Here is a 27,264-nt window from a genome sequence, read left to right as displayed (position 1 = left end):
TCCACAAGCACTGTCAGTATCTTTGCCTGGAAAACATCTTCTGGAAGATTTCAGGTGGCAATTATTTCACGAATCACAAGCCATTTTCTCCTTAATCTTGCTAATTTTAATGAAGAAAAACCATTTAGCATTTCCATGTACAAAAGTCCAATAAAACATGATTACCTTTTTTCCTTTTCTCCTTTTAAATCAGTGACCAGGTTAAAAGTTTGGCTGAAACTTATTCAACAGTAAAAGCTTCCCAATTTCCTACTCATAGAAAGTTGGTTGGGTTTGGGGTTTTTTTTTCTCCTGCTTTGACTATAGGATAATGACAATCCAGAAATAAATAGCTATAAATACATTCATTGTTCCTATTCCAAAAATAATCACATGGGGAAGGCAGGAAACTGGAATTAACCTCTTCCAATCAGTTTCTTTACAGTGAGCCAGGGGCAAGTTAGAGCAGAGTTACTCAGGACAGGGAGGGGAAGAAAACAAAACAAGTGGGATAGTAAATTGGTCCAAGTTATTGACATTCATGAAACATACCAGTTAGAGTAATCCTGCAGTTAACTCATCCTTTAAATGACACTACTCAGTGATTTTGTTTTTTATTTTGCTTCAGGAATACATAATGAAAGCAAAGTTTCCTTGGAATCTGGCTGAGGACAGGTGAGTACCCTGGAGACACGGCAAGAACCCCTTCAGTATGCATGTGCGTATATAGAGTTATATACAAGTAATCATGCATCCACACACACATCTGGAGAGCAACACTGCATGTGACGGGCAGCTCCATCATCATTCATCATTGGCAGCACTTGTTCCTCTGACTTGGCCTTGATTACGTAACTGTGGGGAAAGAAAAGGCACAGCTGAGAGTTAGCAGGCTGAGAGAGACCCAGAGAGGCAGTCTGCTTTCATTAAGCTCCAAGAAGAACAGGGCAGGGCGGTCAGAACGTCACCAGGATGGAGCAGATCACCAAAGCAATGCAAGCCCTGCCAGGGACTCTCTCAGTGTGGGTGTTACCCTCACTGGTGGACAGCAGCTCCAGTCTCTGAGGAGCCTCACGCTCGAGCAGGCCCTTGGGGATCTCACCAGCACAGCTAAAGTGGTCACAGCAGGGAACAGCAGCACGAGGAGCTGGACACCAGCACCCAAACATCCGCAGCTCTGGGGCCACCTGTTTCCCACAGTGAGGGTTTTAGCACAGCTCAGCGTTGACCCCAGTGTGCAACTGGGTGTCAACAACTTCACCCTTTGAAGGTGATGGTACACAGCTTCCCTACATCACGTGGCCTAAGGCCACCTACCACTCTGCTACTGAGTGTGTAGCAAAATGATGCCCACTGTTTTTTCTGATCTGTGCCCAGAAGACTGCCAGCAGGCTCCGGAGCCCAGTGCCAGCACAGGGGTGGCAACAGGTCCCCTGTGCTTCGGGTGTCTCTCCTCGACAGCACCAAGAACCAGGTTTTGTGGCCAGCACCTCAGGTGTTCTGCCACCAGACCGAGCACCAGTGCCCGCCTGCAGAGAAGGTCTCTTACGGACCCTGGGAGCCACGGGCCATCGCCAGCTGTTGATCAACACAAGGTTATCAAACAGGAGGGGGTAAGGTGCAGCAGTGCCATCTGGATACACATTTGTGTAGATGATTTCTGCCAGCAATTCCCACTTTTGTCCTCTTCCCTCCAGCAGTTGACTTACACAGCTTGATTTGCCTCAGAACCTACAGAGACCTCCTCTAGACGTCAGCAGCCAAAGTGCCTCGAACGGAACCCTTCTTACGCATCTAAACGTAAAATAAAACTGTGAGCTACCACACACAGAACCTACAGTGACGTTGTTAGTAAGAGAGAAGTAATGACTGACACCAGCAGGACTGCTGCTCCCTGGCCAGGACCTGGCTGAGGTTTTTGGAGAAGGGGCAGACACCATTTCTGTTTGCAGAGGAGGTCTGGGAACTGCCCAGCAGCTGTGAATGCTGCTCCTGACATGTCTGACAGCCCATCATGCTCCAGCACAGAGCCACACTGCTCAGATACCCAGTGTGGACTTCCACCCTCACAGAGACATGAGGCAGGACAGAGTGCTTTGGCAGGGTCAGGTGCTTTTGCACTCTGATTAGCTGATGGGTGTTTAATGAAGCAGGGGCTCTCCTCACGTCCAGCAGAGACACAAACCACCATGTGAAAGAAAAACAACGAGAAAACAATGGGCTGGGACAGAGAAACTCTGGAAGAACACTGATGAGGATTCAGACAGTAACACAAAAGTAACAAAAGCAGAGAACCTGACTATGAAAATCGATTTAAGGTGAAGAACAGGGACCAAGAAAAGAAATGTGCACAGAATCCCAAGATTAGTTCAAAGCAGGAAGAGGAAAGGGTGTTAATGAGGAAGGGCACAGCAACAGAAAGCAATGTAAGGAAGTGAAGCCCTGCCAGTGATACTGGGCTTGCTGCTGCAGTTGCTTAAGCAGCACAGAACTGCACAGTGCAGCATGTCAAACACTGCCTGTCTCTGCAGGCTGGGAGCACGAAGAGATTCTCATCATGTCAAGCACCCTATCACTAAGTGCTCACTTCCCAGAGGTCCTGGCCACTAAACACTTGGGGTTTAGTGACAGTTACTGCGTAGCACACAACAGATGAAGTAGTTGAGTATGAAGCATAAATACAAATTATTTGGGATAAAGTTAGCATTCATATTATTTGGTGGTGACATTTTTGCACTTCAGCACAAACCCCTTGAAACTGCACAGCTTAGAGGTGCTTGCAGATAGCCCTATTGTAACAGCTGAGGAAAGCCAAAGTGTTTTACCAGTGGGTCCTCGCTCCTCTCACAGTCCACCACACACAGAGAAAAGCTGTGTTGGTGTAACTGATCACACATTTCTCTCCTGAAAAGCAGGTTTCTTTTTTTTCAACAAGCAATATACTGAAGCTCCTGATGCTAAGGTCCTACACAGCAAACTGCTTGCAATAAACCATTTGCATTGCTTTGCAGAACAGGAAAACGGTAAACAAGCACACGTGGCACTTGACAAATGTAACACCCAGAAACATGCCATGGGGGGGGTGGTGGTTAAGGTAAAAGCTAAAAAGCAAAGAAAGATACTGAAAAGGATTTACTTACCAGAGAAATGTGAAACAGAACTTTTTCTACAAGGTGACAAACATCCACAGTCCACAGAGACACAATAGGGCAGCTCTCATGCACACAGTTGTGCCAAGCCCTGCTCACTCTCTTCAACACAGACCTTGTATGTGCTCCTCACCCTGCCACCATCCCTTCTCAGAGGGACTGAGTTTCAGTTTCATTCCAAATAGAGAACTAAAAGGGTGCAAGAGAACCCTTCTGATAAAAATCAGCTAGGGAGGAAAGTGGCTACCCTTCCTTCTTCACAGACACCTAGGAATGGGGGGCTCTAGGAACAGCTTCTGGCACAGAGTAAAATAAAAGAAGAAATCCATGAGATCTGGGAAATCCACCTGCCATAATCAGAACTAGCCAAAGAGCACAGTGTCTGCAGGAGTGACTGCACTCAGTCTTTCCACAAGCATATTCTGGGAACTGCCAAAGCAGACAAACCCTTCAGCTTATGTGAAAACGAAATTTGGTTCTATTGGTTCTTCTAGCTCAGAGAATCTACCTATGAACACACACACACAAGAACAAAGAACTTCCCAATCCAGTAAACATCTCTCCACAGCCCAAAATCGTTCCACAGAGTTTGTGAAGCCCAAACACCACAAGCACAACAAGTGGACATGGAGGAGCTACACCTAGTTTTGATACTGAAAGGTGTGCTAGGCAGAAACCACACAAAGCACCTCAGAGCCACACAGGTCTAACACCAAGCAGTCAGACACACAAACCACCAAGTGGAAGATGGTGGAAGATGCCTGGCAGCTGAAACAAGTTAAACCATGTGAAAAAACAACTTAGAGCTGAAGGAAAAGTGTTAAGCTGAATGGGTTTGGGACAGAAAGCAATTTGGAAAATGAGAAGGAAATGTAATTGCAAATCCAGAGACTATAAAAACCTGGAAACAACATTAGAATTTAGAAGGACACAGGTCAATGCCGAAGGTGCTGCTCTGGCAAGACACTGCAGGAGAAAGCACCTGCCCATCTGAGGTGAGTGCACCCGTCCCTGACACAGGCCAAAGCTTCTTGACTGCTGGAAAGGAAAGAGTTGAAACTTGAGGCTGCTGCTCACCTCGATGGAGGAAAGGTGGGGCCTCCCATGGATAAACAAGGCAACAGACAAGGCCCTCAGCCAGACACACCTTGGTCAGGAGAAACTTCTGGGGTGCTGACCATCTATGAGCACAGCTCCAATTTGGCAGGGCGTACACTGAGCCAGCCCTCCTCAGAGCAGTGAGGCTGTGGTCAGGGACTCTCCCCTCAGATCTCAACAGGGCCCAAGGTCGATCCTCTGAAGGCTCAGCCCTCCTTGTTTAGGTGAGTGAAAAGCACATTTTGGGCCATCATCCCTAACACTTTAGCTTAAGTGAGCTGTACAGTATTAACTCTGCCATCCTGCAGCTTACTAATGTTTGTGGAGACCTAAACATTTTTTCCTGGAATAAATCTCACTTTTGAGTTTCTGCCTTGTCTGCTTTGAGCAAATCACCAGCCTGTGATGTCCCTCTAGCCTCTTCAAAAGAGCAAAGTGCCCTATGGATCAGCTGCCTTCTAGACACCAAAGACAGATCAGGCTGTGTGTACTTGGTCCTCACAGCCAGTAAAGCATGAACACTGGCACCATCTCAAGCCCCTTAGTTTTACTGATTTCCTTTTTCAAGTGAAATTCTCACTCTTGCTGTGCTCATCACAATGAGCTGTCATGGGACATATGGAAGCTTGCTGAAGACATGTTTGAAGAAAAAAGGTAATGAGATCTAATGATGATTAAAAATGAAACAGAGTAAGACACATGATGGAAAAGCAAGGTGACAGCTCTGAACTCTAACTGACAAGTGGTGAAAAGGCACTGAAAGGGACTTTGTGCTGTGGGTATGGTACCATAAATAGAGGTGGTCAGGGCAGACATTCTGGATCCAGGGACATCAAAAATATTTACCTTACAGCCACTTCCAGCTTGACACAGCACAGTAGGCAGAGGTTTGAAGTACTTGGGTCTGCACAGGAGACTCACTGAAGGGGCTGTAACACTGCCCAGCACACATAAGGAGGTGGACACTACACAACTCACATCAATTCCCAAATAGACACATCCACAGGGAGACAGCACACAAATACCAACAGCAGAAAAGCTCTCTTACTGCTTCCAGCTCCTTCTGGGTTTCATCCTCCATTCTCCTAATGTCTTCCATGGTCAGATCAATCCACTTGTCAATCCAACAGAACAGCTGGCGATGGAAGTTGGTAAATATCCTTTTTTCTTGCTTTAAGATAAACAAACATTAGATAAAAACACCTACACATGCTTCATAACTGAACTAGAACACTAAACACCAGCAGGTTTTACATAGCTTTCAACTTACGAGAAAGAAAACCAAACCCAACCAACAGAATCAAAGAACTCTCTTCCTGCCAAGTGCTCCTGCTTACAATCTCAAGTGTTAAACCCACATGATGCAGACTCTGCTTAGACCTTTGGTTTTTAATTGAAAGTTATTCCAGTACCCCCAATCAAACACCATTTCTAGTAGATCAAGACAGAAACCAGATGTACTTGCTGCAGAAATGAACACAAATTGTTTTGACTGTGAGCAAGAGGAAACTTCTGTCACTGCTTCTGCTCAAAACCCCGCATCAAGAGAGAGCCAGCCTGCCCACCTCCAGCCCCACCTCCCCAGCAACACCTCAGCCAGGAGGAGCACTTACCTTTTGTATGAAGTTCTCAACTTTGTTCTGCAACCCCCACCATTTAAATTTGATAGTCACCAACTTGTAAGCACACATTTTAGGACACTCTTCATCAGTTGCGAGCTCTTTCTGTTCAGGGACAAGGGGAAAGAGATTTGGCTTTCTTAAAAACCACCTTTCAGTCTCAGCATTTTATTAGAACTAGTAATTACATTATTACAGGAAATTAAATGAATTATTAGAATTAGAAAACACTAGTCTAAGTATTAGATTTTAATACAATGCTTGGAATTCTAAGTAAACAGCAAGCCCTGTGCTCTGAATGGGAGCAACAGAGATTAGAGCACAACCAGGTTATGTCTGTAAGACCATTTGCCCATGCTGCAGCATATCAAACTGTAAACCCCCAGTCACAAGTTTCATGTTCATGACTGCCACTGAAAAACACTTCCTAACCTCATGAAAGGACAATGAAGCCTGATTACAACAGCTAGCACCTAATTATTTTGTTCTTTGGGGTCTCTTGCACAAAGGCCATTACAGTCTGAGCTGTACCCAGCTGCTCGGTACAAGGGTGGAAAAGAAAGAGACCATAACTGATTCAGGTGACAGAAAGCACACAATAGCCCCTCAAGGTTGGCTTCTCAATGGCACAGAACCTGAGCTCATTGCCATCCTGCTCTGCCCACACAGCCATGGGCAGGCACTCCTTTCTCCTGCAGATGATGCCAGAAGGCTTTGCCTTTACCCAGGCAATTTCTAGTGGTGGGGCATAGCTCACATACTCAATTTTGCACAACCAACTGCAGGGCTTCTGACTGCTACTGTGAAAAAAAAAACCAGGGAGAGAACATCTTTATCATCAACAGGAACAAGTATCTGTAAGACCAACTCAAGCTCCACTTGCCTAGAAGCAGCTCAAGGACTTTGTGCAAAAGAAGGATCCCCCAAGAGAATGAACTGAGTGAAATTCAGGAGACACCCACCCCTCACTCCTGAAATTCCTGGGCTTCTGCTAGAGCTCCTACACCTGAACAATTAATTCTGATGTACTTGTGACATCATACACAGATTTTCCTACAGGTCATGCAGTCAAATGTACATAATACAAGAGGCACTCTGTCATGGTTCCAGCTTATCACCAGGTTACTGCAAGCCTTGTAAAAGAGGAAGCTAAAGTAAGGAAGGCAAAAACACCCAACAAACCTCAAACCAGAAAAGGAAGCTTAACAAATAACTAACAATCTGTGTGCTCAGCCTGAACAACAAGCAATCACTGCAGGAAGTCCACAGATTCTTTTATTCTTTAGACATGCCACAAATGTCTAAGTAGAGATGCTTTACAGAATTTTAAAACTAGATCTTTTTTTTACCCATGAAATGGACATCTCCTGTTGGGTCACACCCAGAGCAGAAGCCCTTCTGTGAGCTGCATCTAACACACACAAATGTTGGTGAATGATGCATATTTAACACTGAATTTTTATCACAAGTACTCATCACCAAAGAGCACTGAAATATAAACCAGTTCTCCTCAGAAGACTCATGCCCTGTTCAAAGTGCTGCTGCTGCTTGGTGCTCCCCAACAGCACACACATCTGCACCCAGTGGTCAGCAAAAGGACAGAACTACCTGGAACACACAGATTTAATGCTGCCAGTTCCAGCATTCTAAGTTCTCCTCCTTGTTTTACAGCTGTTTTTAAGAAGCAAACCAGCAACTCCTCACTTTCCCTGGGTCACATAGGCCCAAACAGGCTATTCCTGTCTTAGTCTCCTGCTTCCTTCCTGAGCAGGAACAGCAACCATCTAGGGCAGGATGTACATTTCAGCAGTTTTCAAAAACAAGCCCTGTGGCAGCTCTGCCCTGACAGCAAGAACACTGAGCTCAGGCAGAAATAGTACCGCAGTAAAGGAATGAATACATGGCTGCCCTCATGGTCACCTCCAAAGTGCTAAGCTTTCATACTGCAGCCACATAAGAACTGGTAAATGACCACAGAATGTGGAAAACTGATCACCCAAACCCAACTAGATTACACACAACAGGCCAAAATCTCAAGAACACGGCAGCTGTGCCTGCACACACAGAGGCACAAATGCCAGCAGGGTGCTTTATCTTACTGAGGGAAATACTTGGGATGAAATACTGGAGGTTTTCAGGTGCATTTTGTCCCCACACAAGTGAAAGAGTGGTGAAACACTGGAACAAGTTGCCCAGGTAGGTGGTTGGGGCCCCATCCCTGCAGGTAATCAGGGTGAAGGCTCTGGGCAGTTTGACCCAGGTGAGGATGCCCCTGCTGACTGCAGAAAGGGTTGGACTAGATGACCTTCAGGGGTCCCTTCCAACCCAGACCATTCTATGGCTCTGTGAAAATGCCTGGATATCCAATAGAGAAAGGTGAACACAGGCTCAGGTTTAGCTGCCACTGGCTTCTGCTGATGCTTTGTTAATTCTAAAGAAGATGTCCATGGGTGGTTATCTTTTACCCCACTCTAATACAACACAGTTATAACCACTTAACTATAAGAAGTTTCCAAGTCATTTTTCAGCATTTGAAGTCACCTCTAGTGGCCACCAGAGCAGGCTGATGACTTTCATGGAATTCATCACTGTATATTCAGATGCCAGTCTTGAGTAAAGATGAAGCTCTCCAATTTAACTTGCAGAGCTTTGGTTTCAGCGGTGTTTCAGCAGACAGCACACTGGCTTATTAACTGGATACAGCAAAGAAGAGCATTCCATTTCTGCCCTCTAAGACTAGCACTGCTAGTGCTAGCCTCTAAGGAACTGGGAACTCTTTTTGTGCTGACAGACTTCATGAGGCTGTAACATCAGTTCTTTGTACCTTCCAATTTGGCCCCAAAGGTCCTCTCTTTGTCTTAACTGACTGGAATAGTGCAGGGTCTTCATCAGCTTTGTAGTCCTGGAAAATAAAAACCCCAGAGAGTCAGAAACAAATGCTAGATTCAATATCCCACTGCATTATGCTTCTTGATCTCCTGAGTGGTCTGGAGCAGGACAGACAGAGGACATTAGTCAGGCTGGCTCAGCTTGGTACTGAACACTCCACCCCTCACTGTGTACCACCAGCAGCACTCATTACCTGTGCACACACTGACAGCATGCCCAGAATTTCCTTCTGCCATGTATTGTGTGACATGAGCACTGTCCTAGGGAGTCTGCAGAGTTTGAGGGGAAGAGAAGGCAACAGTGCAGAAACTAGTGTGCTAACATTTTCCAAGCTGCAATGAATGTCTGCTCCTGAGAAGGCAGAAGAGCAGGAGAAGGAGGCACAAGTGAGCTAACTTGCAGAATTAGAAACAGAGCAATCTCACTCCCAGAGCCAGCACCAGGCTATGGATAGGGCACAGGGGACAGTGAGTGACACTGCTTGGCAACTGACATCACTGCTGACCAAGTCCTGCACGGTGGGGAAAAAGCTAACAGAGCTGAAAACAACAAATGCTTCCAACAGATGGATTTGTTTAATTTACTGATGAGGAGTATGAAGATGAATATTTGATGAAGATGCTACTTTGGAAATAAGGAAAGGATTACAAACTCTGACCTCGGTCACTGCTAACACATCAGGTTTACACAATGTATGAAAAACATCAACCTGAGACTAAACACCATGACACCCATGCAAGGACAACTTGGTCCTTCCTGCACTCATTCCACAAGAGAAGCAGGGGCATAAGCAGCATCATGGAGGGTTTTGCCTTCCTCCACATCCAGTGTTGATCACTGCTGGATAAAGTACACTGATTTGGCCCAGTCTGAAACCGTCAGTGCCAGTAAGACAAAGCCACAGGGGACTGGATGAACCACTCTGCCTAAGATTACAAAGGGCATGCATTGTGACAAGGTGGCAGGATGTGTAACCAGACTGTAATTCTGCACCAGCTTACAAGACCTAGGACCAAAAAGGCCAAGTCCCTGTGACTCTACATTTGGCAATACAGAACTGCCATCACTCTTCACAGTCCTGTAGTATGCTGGAACTGGGACAGACAGGGAGAATCAACAACTCTTGAGAAGCTTATACAGGACTCCTACACACCAGCAAAACAGCCAGAGTGAAACAAGACACCAAAGATGAAGCACCTCACTATAAGCAGCCATAAGGCACTGTCAAAAGTCTGCAATAAAAATGGTTCCAAGCATAGAATCACAGAATTGTCAGGGTTGGAAGGGACCTCAAGGATCATCTAGTTCCAATCCCCTGCCATGGGCAGGGATACCTCACACTAGATCAGGTTGCTCAGAGCCACATCCAGCCTGGGCTTAAAAACCTGCAGGGATGGAGCTTTTTCTAAGCATGTTTATGAGTATAGAAATGCAAGTGATCTGCTTTCTCTTGCAAGTACCAGCATGTGAAATCTACAGCAAATATTGGAGTAAAAACCCCAAAACTTCAGAAGCTTGAAGAAAGCTACCCAAACTGCAGAAAAGAAGGCTTTTTCTCCACCACAAAGAGCACTTCCACATTCCATACAATGTAGAAGCACAAATGGTCTGTCATGGGAACGAAGTGAAATGAACTTGGTGGTTTCTACATTTGTTCTGCAGCCTCCTTCCTGAGTAAAAACCAACAAACCACAACAGAAAGGAAGGAAAGCAAAAATGACAAACATCACTATCCCCAAGTAACAGAGTGGCCACCCAAAGTCCTCCACATATGTAATGTTTTCATCCTAGAAATCACTTTCTCTAACAAACCCTGCGGTGTCTCACGCCCTGAGCACTCCTCCATGCATGTATCTTATGGTATGCACCACACAGACACACTGTAGGGTGCAAGTCCTCAAACACAGTGACCAGGACACTTGCTAAGGTGAGGACTTTGCTTACTCATGCTGCCTTGGTTTTAGCATTTCAGCTTCCCTCCACCTGCCTGGTTTGCATGTGGGATCACTGAATGGGGCACCAAAGGGACCCCAAGTGTACACGAGGCTGTGTTATCTGTAACCTCGCCTCTGTCTGCACAGGGACAGAGGAAAGAAGCAGCCCTGCTCTTGCATTTAGGACTCATTTGAAACACCAGGTGGGGGGAAAAAGATAACATCTGCATGTAAAATACAGGAGTGAAAACAAAAATTCCAAGCAAATGGATGAGTCATGGCAAAGTTGTCAGTGCCAAAGACCACGTACAGAAGCTGTGAACCAAGACCTTTCAGGACTCAGTTAACCCAAATCCTGTTAGGGACAGAAAAAAACCAATCCTGTCTAGGTTAAAGTCTAGATGGACAAGAGAGAATTGCAGGAACTCTTCTCAATCCCTAAACCCTACCAGCACGCAAGGACGAAGACTGGACTGGAGCCAAAGTGCAAATAAACAACAGTTCTTTGCAGAGTTTAAGGAAAATATCTGTGCAGCAAGAGCTTAACTCCTGACAGCAACAAGTCCTTCTTAGGAAGAAAAGCAGGCAGCTGTTGGAACAAATATCACAGCTAAAAACCCCCTCTTGAAGGCCAGACAGGCAAAACGTCATCATCATCACAGCAACAAAACAATACAGAAGAGCTGAAAAGCCTTTCACAGGAATACACAAATATTTCCCAGGCAGTTTCTGCTCAAGATCTCAATATAATATGCATGAATGCAACAAATTGCTATCAAGTATTATTTAGAGAGACTGTAAGGCACAGACAATGAAGTAATAATGGCAACAAACCCAAATCCAGGTGCTCCTTTACAATCCTCATTCTCAGTTATAAGACCTGTTAGAACAGAAACAGTCCTCCTGACAGCTCAGAGTTCACTCTACCAAGGAGCATAACACTTGGAAGCAGCTATACAGAGCAGAATGGAAACTTTCACAACCTGAAAATGATACAAATCTGATACATTATCTCTGATTTCATGACAAAATCTTCCTAAGCAGAGAGCAGCCTAAGCTGGGAAGGGCCTTTGTACAAGGGCTTGTAGCGATGGGATGAGAGGGAATGGATTGAAGCTGGAAGAGGACAGATTGAGACTGGAGATCAGGAAGAAATTCTTTACAGTGAGGGTGCTAAGACACTGGAACAGGTTGCCCACAGAGGCTGTGGATGCCCCTTCCCTAGGGGCGTTCAAGGCCAGGCTGGATGAGGCTTTGAGCAACCTGGGCTAGAGGAAGGTGTCCCTGCCCATGGCAGTGGGGCTGGAACTAGATGATCTTTAAGGCCCCTTCCAACCTAAACCATTCTATGAATCTATGAACCAGACAAGGGGAAATTGTCTGGCTTTTCAACTCAGTATTCTATTAGGTTTTTTTAAACACAACATACTACCAGCATTATCTGGCAGAAACCCCACCACTGGTTCCAACAAAACACATGACACAAAGCTTGAGGGGTAATGAAGTGGACCTTTCAGATGCCTATCACATGATAGTCTGAAATGGGAGCTCCATGTATCAGAAGAACAGCTCTTTCCCTCAAGACTCTTTTAACACTCTTTTACAAACTACAGAGAGAAAAAAAACCATTTCCTACATTCCTTTGTATATCTTCAGTCTGTGGAACAAGGGATAGTGCTTCCTGCACAGCACACAGAAATGCCATCATGAGCAATTTGACTGGTTTGTATCAACTTGTACTTCTACAACTTTGCTTCCAGCAGCATAACAAAGATCCAGAATGATCTAGAACTAGACATTTCATTCCCTTATTGCACAAAAGCAGCTATAAACCTGATTCCAATTCCTTTGTTTGCTCTAGGCCCTTTCTTACAAACTGTTTCCAAAAACCCAGGCTCCTCTGATGTGAACTGAGTGCTCACTTCTGCTTGCTCTTCAAAAAGTCTCACACTCCTGGGAAGGGATTTTTATACACAAATCACACAAAGCTATAGATTGCATGCTGGAGATGATGAAGAGGGGGCAGGGTTAAATTTATATCTAAAGACAGCCACAGATACCAGCCAAGTTATTTCCCTCCATGCTTGAGTGAGCATGAGTTAGCATGTGCCTGCCATTAGTATCTTACAGAACTGTACTATTTTTACATTTATGGTGATTGCAGTTCTGAAACTCAAGTAGCTGCTACACTACAATGGGTTGGACAAGGTTCATTCTCTGAACAAAAGGGTAGATATCAGGAAGAAGTTCTTCATAGAAAGAGTGATTGGCCATTGGAATGGGCTGCCCAGGGAGGTGGTGGAGTCACCATCACTGGAGGTGTTTAGGAAGAGCCTGGATGGGGTGCTTGGTGCCATGGTTTAGTTGATTAGATGGTGTTGGATGATAGGTTGGACTGGATGATCTCAAAGGCCTCTTCCAACCTGGTTAATTCTATTCTATTCTATTCTAATCCTGACCATATTAAAACTTGAATCAAAACTGGTGGCTGTGGTGAATGTAGCTCCACTCTTTCAGCCCTACTGTTACCCAAGATGGTACATCTGAGTTGCTTTTCCAGGCAAACAACAGGACTGAGAAAATAAATGTGCAAAGAAAACTTTCCTTTGGCAACACTTACTAGTCCTTTCTCCCCCTAATAAACAATAATATAATCATACCTACACCTCCAGCCAGCCACTCCCAAACAACAGAACAGAACCATACAACACTCATGAGTTCAGACATTACCCAGAGAGAGAGTTAGTGACTGCTCTGCTGTCACTGAACAAAGAACTGCAGGAAAGGAACCTCTGGACAAACAGAATGCTTTCACATGGGACATTCCCTTTCCAAATCCAGCAGCCTTCTCTGAAAGCATAAAGGATGCAGATCAGAGCATCAATGGCATTAGCTGCATGCTACACACCCACATCCCAATGGCAGAGCATTTACTTACTCCTGGTTCTACTTGAGTCCTATCTGCAATGTCAATATGGACAACTTCAACACTCTTCCATGTGTTTGGATCTAAATTGTGCACCTGCAGAAAGAAAAAGGAATTATTTCCATGCTGCTGTGGTGCACCTCTGAAGTATGCAGGACTTCATGAAGGGAGCATTCTCAAAAGCTGTCCTCTCTTTCTCTTTCTAAAAGGGAATAACCTACACAGTTCCATTCACTCACTAACCAATTTTAAACCAGCACAAATCCTTCATTGCTTGTGCATTCAGGAAACTTCAAGATTAAGCTGTACCCTGCTGTCATATTCATCTGCACTAATTAAATCTAGCTCTAATTAGAAACATCATCCCTTCAGCAATCTGCATGAGCTTTTTGATCTAGAAAGAAGCCACACAAATTCCAAAGTGCAAATATGGCAGGTTTCAATAACCTGACTAAATCTAGCAGGCTGCCTTTGATATGGACCAGATGAAGCCTGTGTGGTATGAAGGTATATAAAGGTCCAAAGATGTCATCAGCTTCACACCTGCAGTCTGGTTGGCACTCCTAAACTTACAACTAGAGCTAGCAGAGCTCTCCAAGAAATAGTCCCCTCCTCCATAGCACATCCAGTGCTACAGTTCACCCAAGCACTGGAAATACTGACAACTACTCCTTTGTGGATGGTTTATAAATTGGTTTGTCTCCTGAAGAGAACTGTGCAAAAAATGTCAACTGTCCAGGGAGGAAAAGGAGACTACTGCCAGCCTGGAGAATTTACAGAAGCAGCTTCAACACACAACTCTACAGAAGTGCACACAGCTGAACACCAGCAGCCCTGTGGAACCTGTTGTGAAACCTGTTTCCAAACCACCTTGCCAGCCTGAGCAGCTCTAGCACATTTAAGGTAAAAGAATATGAAATTAAAAAGAGTTCACTGAAAATCTATGTAAATATTTGAGTGAGAAGCAAGCACCTGCATTGACCTCAACATAACAAATAAAAACCCTTTCTTGTGCTCATAACTTGTTAGGTGAGACAGCCTGACCACCTCAGGAGGATCTGAGTAACACTCTCCTTGTCTCGCACTAATTACTCTCAGGGCCTTGGCTCCATGCAGTAATTACCCATCATTACCAGCTCCAGAATGCTGTATCTGGATGATTATGTGTTGAAAACACTTCTAGTGCTTGGCACCCAAATCCCAACTCACGTTCTCTGCTGTCCCCAAATCTGGTTTATGCCAGGTCTCAATTTTTATGAAGAAGTCATCTTTCATGTATTCATTCTGTAAGGATTGAAACCAAAAAGCATGAGCCTGATTACACCTCCCTCTGCTTTCAGTTCAGTCACAAGGTATTTACACAAGTCACTCCTGAGCAGCACCATTCTGTTTTGATCACAGCAGACACAGCCCCTTTACCCACACAGGAATGGGTACAGTGAGTTAAGGGGTGTCCAAATCTTACCCATCAGCTACAGCAGCACATTACAGCCAATCCTGTTCGAGAAATCCAAACACTCTGCATACAAACAGGAATGATTCTGTCATCTACCACCCTTCCTCCCCTCTTTGCCTCAAATAACTTCCAAGTCATTAATGTTGCAGCTAAGACAAAACAACTACAATGCAGTTGCTTGGAATTTTTAATAAATGAGACTATTCTGAGGCAGGGTGATAGCTGCAGAACATCAGATGCTATGGTGTTGCACAGCTGTGAGACCACAGAGGTCCAGCTACCACTAAATTGTGCATCTCAAGACCAGCACAGAACACTTCTAACTCAGAAGCAAGCACACACCAGCATGCACGTGCATCATGATGAGCAAGTGAACAGCTCACAAACTCATTTGCTACTCTGTGCTGCATCCCCCTAGTGACAACCTAAACCAAGTTTGCAAGTGAGCAGATAAAGCAATTTAACATTAAAGGTCTAAGTTTCCTAAAAAGGCTGCCAAAATACACAGGGAAATGAAGCCTTAATCTCCTCTCCCCCCATGTGTCTGAGATAAAAACCACAGCTGTGATGATCCATTCAGATCCTTGGTTGACCCATTTTAACTGGGGCAGGGTTTCACCTCACAGAAATGGGATTTCAGACACTTAGGTACTGGTTTTATTTTGTTGCTCTTCCTGCCTTTGAGAGCATAGAAAGCTCTAATTTGGTGCTTTGGGGTGGGGTTTTTTGTTTTCCTTTTTTAGCATCATATCTTACCAGGACAGACATTATGCAGCTGTAATGGTAAGTAAAGGCATAAAGATGTAAAAACTGAAAGCATTTCTCTGACAAATTACAGTTCTTTCTAATTATAACCATGTGCAGACAAATAAAGTAACAGGGAGCTCTCTGCCAGGAGCTCTGGCAAGGCACATCTCAAAGGCTGCAGCTAGCCTGCTAGAGTCAGAGTCAGTTGTAGCACCAACAACAGATAAAATATTGCTCAAAAAACCACACACAGAGTAATTCAAATACTCACTGTCACAACTGGTGGTTGGAGACACAGGCAATGGAGATGAAAAGGAAACACAAAAGTGTTATTAGATACAGTAATATGTGGAAAGGCTGACATACAATGACTGCCTTCAGCGGAAGAAACATCCAAAATCAGCCTGACAGCATTTGTGTGCATCAGGTCAGCAGAGCTCAGCAGGCTCTGACTTCCTGGCCTTAACCCTACAAGCTGGTGTAGGATTCTTCAAACTATTCAACAGAAAGCACAAACCAAATAGAGCCTGCTCTTAGAATCTGGGCAATTACAAACATTCAAATACAGCAGCCACCTTATTCTAACAGACTTTGAAGAAGTAAATGAAACAGGCTCTGTTCTAGTCCTTAAGGGGTACTCAGATGCCAGAGGATCCACTAAACTGGTCCACAGAGTCTGCTCTTCAGAAGCAGCTCTCCTTTTCAGAAGAATTCTGACAAACACACCATTTAAAATGTTCTCCACCCAATGGCACCCTCTTTTCTCCTAACCCACCTCCTCTTGCCTGAGACAGAGAGGAAAACAGACAACAGGAGACCTACTTGTTCTACAGTAGGGATACGCATTCCAAGCCTTCTCGTGGAACACCAGGGAGCCTTCTGGAGCAATCATCCTTACAAACCCAGGAACTTTACTGGGAAAAAACAAACATCCACAACGTTGTTCAAACTGCTGCCAGCTGAGATCCCTCACTGCCTTCTTCCACAAGGGGAAAGGCAAATTCTAGCTAAGCACACGAAAGGTTATCATGCACGAGTTACCCCCAGTTAAATGTTCAGGAACTCCCACTGGTGGTACTGATCACAAAGTACTGAAGGAATAAAATGGGGAAGGTAATACCAAGATAACCTGGCTGGCCTGCAGCCAGGACAGAGGGCATTCAGCTGTGCTAAGAATTGCAGCTCACCACAAGCAGAGGAATCACCATCTCTGCTGGCAGTTGTCCTAACTCTATTCCAATACACTGCCCCTGGCAGCTGACAAAAACTCTACACTTAGGAAAAAAACAGGGGGCAAAGCCTGATACAGGAGAAATTGAGATTTATCCAGGAGAACACTTGAGGGTGGTGCCCTTAAGCCTGTGACTTAAAGCATGTACACATGTGCACAGGGGGCAGAGTTCAATCCATCCAAGTGCTCCATCCTCCAGTTTTCTCCCAGGATGGTGAACAAGCTCCTGTCCTTTATTCCTTTAGATTCAAGGAAAGAAAAGCCATCTGATGATTCCTTTTTTTTGCACTGCAGTAGCCTTAGATCCCAACTCACCTGAGAAATCAGCTTTTTAGAATGAAAATAATTCCCCCACATCTTCCACAGGGGTCTTGCTGCCCACACTTCATTCTCCTCTTTAGTTTTCAGCTATACACTTCAATCATTCAAACTGTTCCTACCCAGAGATGCATTTGCCTGTTCACACATCCAACATTTCACATGGCTCTCCATTACACTGCTCCACTTTTTTAACACCTACTGTTTTCCCCCTCACCAGGGCTCACAATTCATCAAATCAGAGTGACAGAAACCCATGAGTAACACCTCAGAAACACTGAAGAGTGGAAGGCTGCCCTCATTTTCAAACATTTCTCACTCAGCACCAAGCAACCATAACCTGTGTTTGTCTCACCTCTTTAAATGATAGATTTTGTGAGTGTATTGTCCCTTCTCACCATCCTTTTCGTATGGTTCGTTCTTCAAGACCTGGATTCCTTCTCCACCGCCTGTTTCATTTTTGCTAGCTTCTGCCACAGAATAAAGCTGCCCAACTTGATACTGAAAAGTTAGGAGAAGTATTAAAGGTTAGCCAAATCTTTTTTTTTCCCCATGCATTACAAAAATCTAGCTGTTTTCAGTGAAAACAGAGAGATTATCAGGAAAGCAAATGATCAGGAGAGTAAAATACACCACACAAAAAAAATAATTAGTACAGCATGACTATCTGCTGGCAAAATTTATCTCTAGCTCACAAGCACCAGGTCTATAATCAGCTTGTTTCACACCAATGCAACACTTTGGTAAAGCAAAGCAGAGATGTTGTTCTTAGCTGTACAAAAGCAATGTCATTTTTAGCTCACAGGGTTTGAGATGACTGATTTCCAGCTCTGAGCCTCCCAAATTCACACTTCTAACCAATTCGACACTGCCCTCACGAGACCCATGAAATGCACACCCTAGAAGAAAGCAAGCCCAACATTTTTGACTCAGAAGAATGCTCAGGCATCCTGTGCCAACTTCCTTTTCAGTGATCTCAGTGCACTTTTGATTGCTGGCTGCAGATCATGCCTACCTTTGCCTTTAGGAAAAGGCTTAGAGTCATTTGATCAGCAGGGAAATCCTACTGCAGTGCAGAATTGCACGACTTTCCTCTCCTGCTTGCAAGACTTGGAGTGGCTCAGACACGCCACAAGGTGCTTTGCCTGCAGGTGTTTGCCTCCTCTGAAATCCACCCACCTGCAGGAGGTTCACTCTGCTTGACCAGTGGCTCACACGGTGACTTACCTGGGGCAGTGGTGGCTGCACACATCTGGATCCAGGCCAGCCAGGTTTAAACAAGACACCAACATCTTCCCACCCAATCACCCCAAAACAAAATCAGGTAGGATGAGGACATACCTCTTGCACTGAGCAAGGTAAAACCACTCGGCTGAAAGAAGAAGAAAACAAATTCAGTGAATTATGAGACTCCACCTGCAGCTAACAGAATATAAACTGTAACAAAGGCATTCATAAAGGGACACAATGAGCTTATTGGAAGTTTTCTTTGTAGAAATGCTCTAGGACAGTAAGGCTGCACACATATAATGTAAAACCCAAGTGAAATTCAACAGGTATGTCACAAAAAGGGGGGTAGGAATGTGAGAAGCTGCAAAGCCAGCATATCTAAGACCTGCCCCCATCCCTGCCGTAACTTGCATTTAAACTTTGAGGTGTGAGCTTTCTGCACCTGTTACACAGCAAACAGTCCCACCTGCACCACATAAACAAACCCAAATGCACAGCCCCTCAGAGCCTACAAATAAGTTTTGGCAATTACAGCAGGGTGAAGAGCAAGCACAGCTCACATCCCGGGGAGGTGGCAGAAGAAAGTGCACTTCAGGCAGAGTTTAGCTCTAGCCCAACGTGCTGGTCAGCTAACAGCAGCACCAGGGGATACAAGGGTTGGTTTCTCACAGTCACAGCAAGCTGCACACAGTATTTTTCAGCTTCACCTTCCATAATAAAATGGACAAAGCCAATGCAAATCATTACTGTTGCAAAGAGTTCCACCACAGAACAATGGCATTGTTCTGGAGCAGTTAAGTGATGTCACCTCCTTCACCGACAACCTCAAGGCCATTAAGATTCAACACAACACAATTATCCTGAGAGTGTGAATACAGACTGAGCCTGTTCACTCTTCCAGACAAGAGGGAAGTTACAGGTATCTGATCCAACTCCTGATAGCCCTGCTGTGCCCACAGTCTGGGAACAGTGAGCTAAGGTCTTGCTGCTATGAATACAACTTCAGCAGCTGCAGTCCTCTGCACCCCTCCCCTGCACAACCTGGAGGAGAAAGGAACAATCACACCTGAGGATCAAATCTCAGCCTTGCAGTTCTCATGCAACTTCTTCCCCACCCCTTAAGGGGTACAGATTTTGTTATTTCAGTCCACTATGTACCTCATTGAAATAGTTTTATTTAAACTGTGAATGCTTCATAGAGAAACTGAAAAAAACATAATCAGCCTTAAATGTTGGCAAGTGTCAGGCTGGAAGCAGAGCTGGCATCCAAATGCAGAGCAGCCAAATGGCAGTCAAGGGAAAATTCTCATAAGGAGCTTTAGTATAAATTTCATTTAATCTGATCATCAAACTGTTTTTAAAGCTGGGCAGCAAGGCCAATAGGAACAGAAGACTCCTGTCTTGGCATTAGCAGATGCTGACTCAATACCCAGAGGACACACTTGTGGCTTGCAAGGCAGCACAGGAGGTTTTGGGGCAACTTCAGCTTTAGTCTTTAACAGGGTAATACATAAAATAGCTCATAATCAAACACAGCAAAGGCACAGGCATGAGGAAAGGTGAGGAATTAGAGGAAGTGTAAGGGGTTTCTAAACTTAGGAGCGATGACAGCAGGCAAACAATGCAGTAATTGGGAAGTACTAAGTAGCAAAATCTGATGAGAACTCATAAATAACTACACAGTCCACCATGATCTTGTGGGAGAGGCAAGAACACAAACAGCTTTTCCCACGAGGACCAGTGCAGCTCTAACTGGAAGAGCAACAGACACTTGGTTCTGGATGTCATGCTGCCAGACACAGCACTGGCACCTCAGCTCTGTGAGTTTGTAACTACTCTCCAAAGTTTAGACAAGTCTTTTAATTTTGCTGTTTGGAACCCAGCAACCACATTTGCTGCTATCTATTGTTTTGAACCTATGCCTCATGCTTACTGCCACGGCTGTGGTTACCTAGTACTAAACACTGAAGTAATTTAAAGCCAAAGGAGTGGGAGAGAGGAACAAACCAGCTGGGGGGTTGCTAGCTAAAGACCTTAGAGGAAAAGAGCTACCCAACTCCAGTGAGCTACCAGAACAGATAACTGTACAGTGGTGGAAGACACTGCCCCTGCTCCAGGCCTATTACCTGGTACAGAGCAGCACAGAGCCCCGATTCAAACCCATCCGTGACACTATGCTGCCTGTAACGCCTGCCACCTCTGCGAGGACACAGCGACATCGCCGCCTAGGGAGAATACCAGCCCCAAGGGAATGAGTTTGAGGAACTCATGATGACGGACGAGACTCCCTTGCTCGGGGCTGGGACTGATAGTCAGAACCGTCTCGACTGCGAGAGCACACCCAGGGTGCGCGAAGTCGACGGTATCCTGGCCTTGAGCCAAGCAGCAGTTTAAGGCTTGAAGCACGGGCCACGGGTGTACGGAAACGGCAGAGCAGCATAAAGCAAACCTCCATCTCAGCCGAGCCCCGCGACGCGGAGACAGCAGCAACGCCCTGGGCCGGATGGGTGCGGTGTCCCGGGAAGCGCCTACCACCCCCGCGGGGCCACCAGCCCCGCGATCTTTTCAGCCCCCACTGCAAGCAAGGAGAGGCGGCGCGGGTCGGCCGAGGCGGGCGGTGCCGGCCTCGCGCAGCGGAACGAGAGGCCCAGCCGCGCGAGGGCGGAGCGGGTCCTGCCCCACGTAGCGGCACCGGTGCGGCCGGGCCGGGAGGCTCAAGGCCTGGTGTGATGTGGCGCGGCGCCGCGCGGTACCTAACCCCACATTCCCCCCACCGCCGGCCCCCCACTCACAATTCCTTGATCAGCACCATCGTCCCCGCCAGGCCCGCACTGCGCACGCGCGCCCGCCCATGCTGCACTGCGCGCTTCCGGGGCAGTCTCCGCCCCCGAGGGCCGCCGCGCCCAATCCCGCTGCGCCGTGCGTCCGCTCCTCGCCTAGGCCCACCCTTGGCCCACCGTGCGCATGCCCTGGCTGCCCCCCATCCGAGGGCGCCTCACTTACAGGCAGCCAATCAGGCTACGCTACCAGCACGGCTCCATTCCGGTGCCGCCTTCGCCTCGCGTGCCGGCGCGGCGGCGTCACCACGCGGTGACGTTATCACTCTGCGCCCCTCGCGACGGGGCGGAGCTGCGCGGAAGCCCCTGGCTCCGCCCCTCTCGGTGTTCGTGGTTGGGTCCCCGCTGACTGCGCCTTGCTGCCGGCGTACGGGCAGGAGCGGCTCACCTATCGCTGCTCCTGCCTCCTCGTAAACTCCCTGCAGCCCCAGGAATACGAAGCCGGTAATGAAACTCCTGGTCTGGCCCTGCTGAAGGAGCTCGGCGCTGCACAGCAGCGAGAGGGAGCGTTTAGGAACATCCCACGGCGCTGAAACCCTCCCCTGTCCTAAATGCTCTGTGTGCGCCTTAGAGAGAGAAACGGGAGCTCCAATGCTTGTGAATTTAACTTTCCCCCTGTGGAAACTCCGCGGAGAAGGGGACCACCCTTCCACCTCGCCCCGTCCACCCTTCCCTCAAGCCGGACGTCCTCGTCGCACACGGTCCCCTGTGCCTCTCTCCCCTTCTTAACGCGGTGACACCCCTCTCACAGAACGCGCTGCTGCCCCTTTTTTCCGGCTTGTTTCTGTTGGTTTGGTTGGTGGGTTGTTTTTTGGGTGTATGGGTGGGTTGGTTTTTTTTGGGGGGGGGGAGGGTGGGGTCGTGGGGGGTGGAGGGAGCGAACTAAAATTTCCTTGTGCAACATGTTTAGAGCAAAATCATTTTCTCTGAGCCTGCTGCTCCATCCCCACTGTACTGCCCCTGTTTTGCGACCCACATGGAAGCGCCACAAATCATTAAGAGGGCTGCGAGTGCCACCAAGAGAAGGGTTGCCGTAGCCTCGATGCAGTGCAACACACGGAGATCACCGTGTCCGTGCTGCCCTCTTGTGAGGGGACTCTTTAGTCCTTTAACACACGCACAGATAACAAAGACAGAAGAAATTAATCAACAAACTGACAAACACAACACAGAACAAGGCTCGGCTGTCACTGGGTTCAGACCCACCTTGCCCCCTCCGGCCCCACATGGTGACATTCGACGATCAGCTTTCATTAGAAACAAAAACATTAAATAAACCTGCAAGTCTTGGACCTTGGAGGCACTGAAAGAAGGCTGACACCAGCCCCAAAAGCAAAATGCCCAGTGAGGCTCTTTGAGCCCTGGAGAAACCCCAAAACACTAGGCCCTGAGAACAGAAATTGCCTTTCCTGGTGCCAAGTCCCTCTTCATTGAGTAGCTGGCACAACCCATCCATGACAGCTTGTGGTAGGAGATAGGTGTTCTCCTGAGGTATTTACTGTGGCTAGCACTGCCTTACTGCTGACAAAAGGAAGGGGCTATTCTACATGGACATTTGTCAGCTCTCAGCCCTTAGGAAGCTTAACTGCACAACTGAACTCCTGGGTAACTCTGCATTTTAATTCTGTGGGGCAACTGCTGGTGTCCCACAGTGGCTAAACCAGATTTGGGCTGTGGGCTCCTGCTTGAGCATCAGTCTCTGCACACTCATGTTCCTGACTTGCATCCTTTTCCTCAGAAGCAGATACTGACTCTACTTCCATGCCCACCCTTTCCTGTAAGAAGCCGTCTTCCCCAAGTTCTGTTTGCCCACAGACCAGTTATATCAGCTCCACTGAAGGAGAGTAGAAATTCACAGACAGGAAAATTCATCGTTGCCAAACGACCCTCCCACAGATAAATGGCTTTAAAGAAAGTCCTCAATAGCCTCTGTCCATAAAAACATATTTTCATTCAAGTCCCTTGCCCCCATGAAAGACGGATGCTATGGAAACTGCTGCTCAGACTCATGCCTGCACTGGCTTAGTCTATGAGGCAAAGAAATGCCAAGGGGCTGTGCCAGGGCACAGTGGTGGGGCTTTAAGTGTCTGTTTCCCAAAGTTCTCAAGCATTCAGTATTTTCCTTTATTTGGTTTTTCAAAATCCTGGCTGAGTGCAGTCCCCTGCTGCTGCTCCTTCCCCATATGGACAACATTTGTCTTTTGTTTACCCAGCCAGCTGCAGTGTGTGCTCTCCCCAAGCCCCAATTCTCTTTGTTTATATCTAGATTATACCACACACGACTGTACCATTGGAGTAGCTGCATCCTACTGACTCCAGACCCTGTACACAGACAAACCACTTCAGACCAGCCCCTGCAGTCTCACCACGGTCTCTGCTTGAGGAGTGGCTCTTTCCCAGCAAGCTTCTTCATGGGCATCCTCTGGCCCAGGCTTGCCCTGTGTAGGGAACTCGTATTGCCAGCATAGTTGCACACCAGTAGCTCCTGGCTTTTGTCTGAGGGTGGCCTGCTGAGGCATCCTGCTGTCTGAACACTGGGTGCATGCACCCAAGATGGTGGCATAAAACCAGGGACTCTATAGGGAACTCTGCAAGGGAACCTGCTGGAGGCACAGTGGGCATGGTCTGTGTCTGTGCAGAGTTGTTAGCAAACTGCTCCAGATCTGTGTATGGCTTTATAGGGACCTCAGGAAGTTCCTTTGACCCTCTCCTGGTCACCAGCATGGTGCCACAGTGCAGGCACTGCTCAGGCTGGTGGGGCCAAGGGCAGCAGCTGCAGTGGTGTGCTGCCAGGGCTTGGGAAGTCCCTGTTCTCTGAGACAGAGCTGCTCCCTCCTTTCCAGCTCCCAAGCCCCTTCTCCTCCGGCTGTGGCAGGAGAGGGATGTGTAACCATGGCAAACATCTCCCTGTATTGACTGAACACAGCTTTTCCATACTAAACTCTCTGTCCATGGTGTTGTCAGCTCACAGCTGAGCACCTGAGCAGCTGTGGCTGGGACTCAAGAACAGCAGAGCTGAGCTCAGCACACCCCAGCTCCAGCATTCCCAAGTAACTGGAGTTCCTCTGCCAGATCCACTAGCTTCTGCATGGGGTTGGTGCTCACATCCCCAAACCCAAGAGCTGGCCCTTTTCCCCTTGGGGTCTTTTAGGTATACCTGCACATTCTGGCCACACACAAAGCCTGCGCTCCTCCACGAGTTCTATCTTCCATCAAGCACTGCAAGGCTGAGGTCTAGCCAAGAGATGCATATTTCTGAGAGATTGCTGCCAACCACTGGAAAACAGATGTCCCTCTCTCCAAGAGCTTCTCAGAGGAGGACACAGGAGAGGCTTACACAACTGGGAGGCTGGCGTCACTGGAAACTTCCAACACCACAAAAAAGGGAAATTCTGTTTAGTTTCTTCTGGTCACCAACACCTCCTCTAAGAATAAGGGCACCTTCACATGGGGGGCAAAAAGAAGATTCAAGTCAGGGAGTCCCAGCTGGCATCAGTATGGAGAAAATATATCATACCTTCAGCTCTTGGTTCTGTCACGGTGCAGGGATGGGGACCGGGCGATCCTGGAAGCTCTCTCCAACCCTGCATGTCCTTTTGCTTGCCGACTACAAGACAGTGAGCAAATACTGACACTCCCACCACCTGCTAGGAAAGGGAAAAGCAACTTCCAATCATCATTTTCAACAGCAACACCACATTCTGCCCCCAGAAGAGGAGGAAGACTCCTCACTTCTCCAGGGGAAGCCAAGGGCATGCTTCCCCACAGGGTGCAGGTTTATGTGTGAACAGACCAGTGACCAGCCGGGCATCCGGACAGAGAGCAGTGTGCTAACAGATTCCTTCCCAACATCACCCTAGACCAAGAGACTAAAGTACTGAGAGAACTCATGCTTTAATAGACACTGAAATCACAAAGAAAGAAGGCCAAATGCCTTAGCAATTTCAATAAAAATATGAAAATCTTTTTACATGGTAAATTTCATAATATAAAAAGTTTAATGCTGTCTGGAAACAGAGTTTTAATTTACAAAGAAAGTCCATATAGGCCAAACATGGCTAACACTGCATACAGGGAGAGAGCAAGTGCTAAAGGGCTGCTGCTTGCAAGAGTCTTTGCTGACAGTCCTCTCTGAGTTACCATCTTCAACGCTCTTTTGAAGGAGTTCTCCAAGCCAGGGGCCAAGTTTTCCACACACATCTGCAGCCTTTCTGGACAGCGTGGCAATGAACCCGAAACTGCTCAAACCCATGTTTACCACCTAGCCTGAAACTACCAGTGTTTCCTAACAGATCCATAGAGACTTCTGTGCACCTGGATCTATTCTGCAACTTGAAAGAGATGTTCACAGAACGAGTTTGACCTAATGAGAGGAACTACGGCTTCGAATGATACTGGTGGGTGTAGCACCCCCGCCAATGTTTTTTTCCTTGTTTAAGTAAGGTATGATTAAAAGGAAGGAAAATCAGGCCAGGGTACAGGCTAACCAACAAACCCAAATTAAACTGGATGTTGATCAGAGATGGTTTACTGTTCCCATTTAGCTGGAGCTAAAGACAGTCAATCAAAAAAAACCAAAACCAACCCCAAAAATCATCTGTAATCTCACACAGTGAAACACAACTGGGCAAAAACCAAACTAAAAATGCATCCTATGGCCTCGAGGAATGGTTGCACGTGGCAGGTTTGATGTGAGAAGTGGAAAATACCTAATTCTTATTGCTCACTGTATTAAGCAGTGTTGTCACTTGTACCATGCACAAATACAACGACGACAAATGCATTTCAACTCCACAGAAGGGATTCTAATACCACACGGAGAACATGTCATTTCCATTTCCTGAATTTCTCCACAGAATGGGCAAACCTGATACAACTCTTCTTTCTTTTTTTTTTTCTTTTTTTCATTTTTTTTTTTCTTTCCTCACAAAGGGCTTGTTTCTCATTCAGGGGGTGGAGGAGTGAGGCACGAGGTGTGTGAAGTGTCTCCCGGCCATGAGCAAGCATGCATCTTCATGGCTCTCATCAAGCCGACGGAAGTGCCCCTGTGGCAAGTCGACGGAAGCGCGTTTCCCGAAGGACTTGTTCTAGTGACACTCACCTTCCATATTTATACAACACCAATTTCCCAAATACTGAACTTCCTCTACATCTGAACCCTCTCCCTGTTTCTAATGCTTCCCCCTCCTTAAAAAAAAAAACCAAACAAAACACAACAAAAGAACCACCCTATCCCCCCGCCCCCCATGCCCCGACTCAGGTCTTTCTGAAAACTTCAGGCCAGTACAAAACCTACTGGCAGCACGAAAATGGGTTGTACCAAAATGGCAAGATAGAACTTCTACAGATTAAAAGATCCTTTAGTTATGGAAGTAAAACTACAAGTAAAGAGCCTTATTTCTTGCATGTTATGCAGCACTACAGGGAGTATTTGCTGTTGCTATAAACAAAAAGCTGCCCACTTCCATCCTGGGTGTTCCTGGGATGTCGTTTTGAAACAGTTATGCTGGTTAGAAACAGTCACATGAAGTCTCTCAGCAGTCTTGTGACCACAGAAAGTTGCACGCTCAGCAGTGCCACGGTCTCCACCATGGGCAGACCCTGCACCGACTCACTTTGGCCCACCATTCTAATTTTTCCTGCCAAATGATGAGAACATGATATCTAGCACCAAACCGTCACAGAAAGATGTAATGTACAGACAAATAACTTGCATCCTATGACTTGAACAGATTTACTCAACTGTTCTGCTACATTGCATAATATGAGTAGAGGAACTACTCCTTTTGTCTTTCTGCACTGGAATTTTTGTGATCACCCATCCCTTGTCAGCTGACAGTAACAACACAGC

The 27,264-nt window shown here is 46.6% G+C and overlaps 1 protein-coding gene across 1 annotated transcript; it reads right to left on the bottom strand.

Moving 5' to 3' along the window:
• Positions 1–245: 245 nt before the first annotated feature.
• On the bottom strand, positions 246–21,426 carry PITPNB (phosphatidylinositol transfer protein beta). The gene is made up of 11 exons (XM_054172905.1): positions 21,369–21,426; positions 18,688–18,718; positions 17,702–17,847; positions 16,620–16,711; positions 16,069–16,076; positions 14,804–14,878; positions 13,607–13,690; positions 8,670–8,747; positions 5,840–5,950; positions 5,275–5,397; positions 246–834 (listed from the first exon to the last, which is right to left on the bottom strand). Exons 1-11 carry the CDS (start codon positions 21,386–21,388, stop codon positions 784–786), a joined length of 819 nt encoding a protein of 272 aa, XP_054028880.1. The 5' UTR covers positions 21,389–21,426; the 3' UTR covers positions 246–783.
• Positions 21,427–27,264: the final 5,838 nt, after the last annotated feature.

The sequence above is a fragment of the Dryobates pubescens genome, chromosome 25, assembly GCF_014839835.1.
Source record: "Dryobates pubescens isolate bDryPub1 chromosome 25, bDryPub1.pri, whole genome shotgun sequence".
NCBI lineage: Eukaryota > Metazoa > Chordata > Aves > Piciformes > Picidae > Dryobates > Dryobates pubescens.
Note: the sequence above shows the minus strand (reverse complement) of the source record. Positions and strands in the feature narration are given on the sequence as shown.

Bases quoted from the DNA above. Each gene is read 5' to 3' on its own strand.
- PITPNB (XM_054172905.1), bottom strand. From the start codon at position 21,388: ATGGTGCTGATCAAGGAATT. The intron at 13,691-14,803 runs GTGAGTTGGGAT...TTCTTTCTGCAG, and splicing joins ATTTGGGGACAGCAGAGAAC to GTGCACAATTTAGATCCAAA. The intron at 5,398-5,839 runs GTAAGTGCTCCT...TTTATCTTAAAG, and splicing joins TTGAGAACTTCATACAAAAG to CAAGAAAAAAGGATATTTAC.